Source organism: Gekko japonicus, unplaced genomic scaffold, assembly GCF_001447785.1.
Source record: "Gekko japonicus isolate JY-2015 unplaced genomic scaffold, Gekko_japonicus_V1.1 scaffold5831, whole genome shotgun sequence".
NCBI classification, from domain to species: Eukaryota; Metazoa; Chordata; class Lepidosauria; order Squamata; family Gekkonidae; genus Gekko; species Gekko japonicus.
This window is the reverse complement of record NW_015171070.1, coordinates 4,012-9,988: the sequence shown is the minus strand read 5'-3', so window position 1 is coordinate 9,988 and position 5,977 is coordinate 4,012. Positions and strand designations below refer to the sequence as shown.

The following is a 5,977-nucleotide window of genomic DNA, read 5'->3' as shown; positions in this document are numbered from 1 at the left end:
GAGGAGGAGGAGGAGGAGGAGGAGGAGGAGGAGGAGGAGAAGAAGAAGAGAAAAAAGAGGGGGAGAAACCGGCTGAAGGGGCAGAAGCCTCGGTAAGACCCAAGGAGAGGAGGATTAGAAGTCCACGTCGACATTCTCCAATTGGTACACAGCTGTGGTACAGGCGAAGAGGATATCAACAGAATAAGAAGAACAATGGATAAAGGGAAGCTCAAGATTTTAACGGTGAATATCAATGGATTAAATGGACCACAAAAAAGAAAGAGAATATTTCATCAGTTGGGGAAGCAAAACTTGTATATAATTGGGCTACAAGAAACACACATTCGAGAAAAAGATGAGACAGTAATGCAAAATAAGAAATTGGGAAAAACTTTTTTAGCCTCAGATAAAAATGAAAAAAAGAGAGGGGTGGTGATAATTGTTAAAGAGAAACTCCTTCCGGAAAAAGTGTACTCTTCAGAAGATGGAAGAATTTTAATGGTGGAAATCCAAAACCAGAACAAGAAGATATTAGTAATAAATATATATGCACCAAATCAAGATCAAGAAAAATTCTATAAGGAGCTTCATGAGAGAATAATTGACCAGGACAACATTAGCCATGATGGACTGACAGTCTGATTCAGTCCAAGGCAGCTTCATGTGTGTCCAGGTGAAGCAGCAAGCAGTCCTGTAATGGAGTGAAAAGGAAATTAAGGATGGGTGGGGATCCACAATGCCATTTGGTACAGACATGACAAGAGTATGACCTGTGCGTGAATAATACATGGCACTGTCAGAGCCGTTGCTGACAACTAGCATATGTAGTTTTAGTGCTGGGCAACAGAACACAAATCTGAAAGGAAGCTGGGTGTGAGGGGGGAAAGGCACATGGGAATTAATACGTCAACATTAACGGAACTCCAAGCAGTCTCTGGTGTGTTCTCCCAATCAGTCTTAGAGGTTTCAGAGGCAAGAGTTCCCGGCTAAGATACTTGCGCCAAACAGCTGGAAGGGCCACAGAGTCCATCTCAAATACTTCATCTGCTACACTGCTCATCCTCCTGAGCTCTTGGTGACCTGTGGACTAATCTAGGGTGGATAAGCATGGTCTTTTGTGAACAGAAGGCCTTTCAGATAGGTCATTCCTCCTACATGTAGATAATTACCAGGATTCCAGTCCAAAATGGCGTCTTGAAATGAATGTCATAGAAATAATGTTCATTCGCCACGTCTATCACAAGCCCAAAAGCGATTTCCAAGATGCCGGTGAATATTTGGGTGATCTGCCAAGACAGGACCAAGAAGAACATTAGCTTCATTGCATGTTGACTGTGTGGATCACAACAAACTATGGCAGGTCCTTAAAGAGATGGGAGTACCAGACCCCCTCACATGTCTCTTGAGAAACCTGTATAAGGGTCAAGAAGCGACAGTTAGAACCGGATATGGAACAACTGATTGGTTCAGCATAGGAAAAGGAGTACGACAAGGATGTATATCGTCACCTTGCTTATTTAATATATATGCAGAGTACATCATGCAAAATGCTGGCCTGGATGAATCACAAGTGGGAATTAAGATTGCTGGGGAAAAGATCAACAACCTCAGATATGCAGACTATACCACTCTAATGGCAGAAAGTGAAGAGGACCTAAAGAGCCTCTTGCTCAGGGTAAAAGAGGAGAGCGCAAAACTGGGCTTGAAGCTCAACATCAAAAAAACTAAGATCATGGCATCGGGCCCCATCACTCCTTGGCAAATAGAAGGGGAAGTCGTGGAAGTAGTGACAGACTTCACGTTCCTGGGATCCCAGATCACCGCAGACTGTGACAGCAGCCATGAAATTAAAAGACACCTGCTCCTTGGGAGGAAAGCGATGGCGAACCTAAACAGCATGATAAAAAGTAGAGACATCACCCTGCCAACAAAAGTCCGCATGGTCAAAGCAATGGTATTCCCGGTAGTCATGTATGGCTGCGAGAGTTGGACAATAAGGAAGGCCGAGAGCCGAAGAATAGATTCTTTTGAACTATGGTGCTGGAGAAGACTCTTGAGAGTCCCTTGGACTGCAAGAAGATCAAATCAGTCAATCCTAAAAGAAATCAACCCGGACTGTTCCCTGGAAGGCCAGATAATGAAACTGAAGCTCAAATACTTTGGCCACCAAATGAGAAGGGAGCACTCACTGGAGAAGACCCTGATGCTGGGAAAGATTGAAGGTCAAAGAAGACGGCGGTGGCAGCAAAGGATGAGATGGTTAGACAGTGTCATTGATGCAACGAACATGAAATTGAGCAAACTTCAGAGGACGGCGGAAGACAGGAAGGCCTGGCGGGATGTGGTCCATGGGGTCGCGAAGAGTTGGACTCTACTGCGACTGAACAACAACAACAACAATGTTGGTGGTCCACCATTGTCCCATCAAAATGAGTCAGATGCGAGGAACATTTAGCATAGAGTGCTGGTGATGTAAAGAATCTGGGGCCAATGTTAGGCGTGTTTGTAGACATTAAAAATGTTTCAGAATGTATATAGAATACAAACATTACTGGTTAGAAAGGGGCATTTGACTCACCAAAACTGCTTTTAAGTCTGGTCTGGATGGCCCCAGTTAGCCCAGTCTTGTCATGGCTCAGAAGCTAAGCAGGATCAGCCCTGGTTACTACTCGGATGGGAGACCACCAGTGAAGCCGAGGGCTGCTACACAGAGGCAGTCAATGACAAACCAACTCTGTTAGTCTCTTGCCTTGAAAACCCTACGGGGTCATTCACAGTTGGCTGAGACTCAATGGCACTTTCCTCCACCACACTGCTTTGCAGATATATGAACCTAGAGAAGCAGTTTGTGTGTGTGTGTGTGTGTGTGTGTGTGTGCGTTTGTGTGTTCGCTTTCATAAGCCATCCCCAGAACAGACAAAAGAACATTTGCAGAGAATAAGGAAATGAAAATGAGACGCAAACTGATGCTCTTCCGGCATCCCCTTCTGCTTTTCTTCCATGTAATCTGCCACAAATTTCTTACTGTAATCTACAACTAATTTTTCAACCTCAGATTATTAATATTTTGGTTTGGGCAGGGGCAGACCTAATGTCACACTGAAAGTAATATTCACTCTTGGCCTAGCCAGCAGCACATTCAAATGAGCCCCATCCAGGAGTTAACCAGGCCGAAGCCTGCTCAGCTTTGAACAACAGGAGCATTCAGGAAGGTATAAGCCTTAGATCCCATTCATGTGAGTCTGCGTGAGTCACTGTGCGACACACACATCCTAACTGGATGGCAGCAAGCCCAGAGAGCAGGGACTCAAACCGAGATCCAACATCCAGCTTTCCCTGGGAACAGGTCCCTGTATCAGGAACAATGGAATAATTCAATTGAACCCAGTGCAGGGACATGGAAGAATTATTCGACCCTCACAGAAAACGACCAGAAGGAGACAAGGCAGTTAATCTTTCAGAGAAGCAACAGAAGGCCCACACTGTAGGAGGCTGGAGCTCATGGGAAATTTTTAGTAATCTTAATGGCAAACTTTGGCATCCAATCAAGTTGAGCTGCGGTGGCTCAAGTGGTTAAGACGCTGAACTGCAGGCTGTGGAAGGTCAGTAGTTCAGCAGTTCGAGACCCAAGTTGCCGCATGGCAGAGTGAGCTCTCATCTCTAGTTCCAGCTCCCGCCAACATAGCACTTCAAAAGCAAGATATTGCAAGTAGATAAATAGGTACCACTTTGGTGGGAAGGTAACAGCGTCCCGTGCACCTTGGTGCTTAGTCATGCCAGCCACATGACCACGGAAACGTCTTTGGACAGCGCTGGCTCTTCGGCTTTGAAACGGAGATGAGCACCGCAACCCTAGAGTCGGACTCGACTGGCTTTCGAGCAAGGGAACCTTTACCTTTACCTTACAAGTTAGTTAATTACTACTTAATCCATTCCTTTCTAGGGTGCTCAATGGTTATTTTATATTTTAAATTGTTTATTTTTTATTGATAATATATAATGGGTTTGTGATCTTATGGTTTGATTAATATGCTACCTCTAGCAAGACTCTGGAGGGACAGTGTCTAAATGACCTAATTGCATGAACCCCCCCCCCCCCCTTCATACTCACCCCCAGGGCCATCGGCTCCCCCCTGTAGAACTTCTTCAGTGGTCGAGACATAGAAGGTGCTACTTTGACACTTGAGAAGGACTCGAGCATCCCAGGGTTCCTGAGGTCCATGGTGGCTACTGAGAAGACGTCTGTCTACAACCGCAGTCCGTATCCAACCAGATATTCAGAGGCAGAAGCAAGCATGCAGATGGAAGAGACAGAAATCAGAGCAAATCATCACTGTCTGAATAGGAGCTTGTCAAAGGAAGCAACACCCCCGCCCGTTCTAGCTGTGGCTCAAGGGAAGGGCATTTGCTTTTCATGGCCCTGGGTTCAGTCCCTGGCATCTTCAGCTAGAAGGACTCGGCAGCAGGGGACGTGAAAGACCTCCGCCTGGGAGACTGGAAGGCTGCTCCCAGTCTGAGTAGACAGCAGCGACCTTGATGGTCCACGAGTCCGTTTCAGTAGAAGGCAGCTTCACGTGCGTCTGGGCCCCAGCTCCAGGACAGGAACTGGGAGTCTATTTGGGGTCACTGGGGCTAGAAGGTGGGCAAGGTGGGATCATGGTGGCCCCACAGGGATGCTATTTATCCTCACTGGTGGTTGTGGAAAGTGCCATCAAGTCACAGCTGGTTTATGGCAACCCCTGCAGGGTTTTCAAGGCAAGAGATGTTCAGAGGTAGTTTGCCATTGCCTGCCTCTGGGTCAGGACCTGGTTATTCCCTGGTGGTCTCCCATCCAAATACTAGCCAGGGCCGACCCTGCTTAGCTTCTGAGAACTAATGAGATCAAGGTAGCCTGGCCCATCCCGCTCAGGTTATTACTGTGGAATAAATTACTATTACAAGTTAGGTTATACCTATGGAATAAACCCCCTTTGCTCCATGCAAACATTAAATATAGTTGGGAATCCACACTCTGTCCATGAGTACTCTTCCCCTCAATCCTTCTGCCCCCACCCCCCACCTGAGAGCAGAAAACTGATTTAAAAAATCACATGCACGATCACTCCTTTATCTCTGTGTTAATGAACACAGGTTTTTGCCAGGAATCCCCTGGATCAACGGACATATCCTTTGACATTTCCCCCTTACCCTTCAACACCTTTTAAGCAATCCGTCTTTGCAATCAAGCAAGTTGAGAGGTAGGATTGCCAACTGATTCAGGGAATTTATGGAGATGCGGGGGATGGAGCTGGGGACAACGGGGTTTGGGGAGAAGAGGGATCTCAGCCGGGTACAGTGCCATCGAGTTCACCCTTTGAAGCTGCCATTTTCTCCAGGGGAACTGATCTCTGTACTCTGGAGATAAGCTGTAATTCCCAGAGATCTCCAGGCCCTACCTGGAAGCTGGCAACAATGTTTTCCTTGGCCCTTCCACTGCAAGCGTTTAGCTGAAGCTGATCCTCCTCATAAAGACTAAAGGGGGTGGGAGTTACTCTGGACTGACTGACATCGATTCAACAAATGCAATCCTGCCCACGCGGTTCGCTTGCCCTGCAGGTCATTCACAGGAAGTAGTCCGTATTATGCAAACCCCAGTTAAGCAAGAGCTCTGCTTTGTCAGATTCTGTACCTAAATTGCATGGGGGGGGGGGGAGTGGGACTGCAAGCACTTTTCGGATTGGATCCTTTCCTCCCCCAGTCCCTTAAGTCTTTAACCCCTTTCGAAGCAGGCAGAAATTCAACAGGAGCAGCATTTCCCCAGAAGGAGAATCTGCTCCGCCCCTTTTGCCTGCCATTCAGCTGTTTAAGACTGGGGAGCCCACTATCCATTTGTTTATTTTGGATTTTTATTCCACCCTCCCCAAAACGGGCTTGGGGCGGGTCACAAAACAAGCAGAGTCAAAGACTCATTACGATAAAATTACATTACATTAAAATCATTAAACCAGTAAAATTC

General features: G+C 46.6%; 1 protein-coding gene across 1 annotated transcript in view; it reads right to left on the bottom strand.

The window, feature by feature from the left end:
- The window catches only part of LOC107117030 (membrane-spanning 4-domains subfamily A member 4A-like), a 21,535-nt gene extending 16,049 nt beyond the window's left edge, over positions 1 to 5,486 (bottom strand). Inside the window, exons 1-3 of the mRNA XM_015419063.1 lie at positions 5,418 to 5,486; positions 4,094 to 4,228; positions 1,152 to 1,268 (exon numbers count right to left, since the gene is read on the bottom strand). Of these exons, the coding sequence (XP_015274549.1) occupies positions 1,152 to 1,268; positions 4,094 to 4,204 (228 nt within the window). The 5' untranslated portion in view covers positions 4,205 to 4,228; positions 5,418 to 5,486. The remainder of the gene's footprint in view (positions 1 to 1,151; positions 1,269 to 4,093; positions 4,229 to 5,417) is intronic.
- Positions 5,487 to 5,977: the final 491 nt, after the last annotated feature.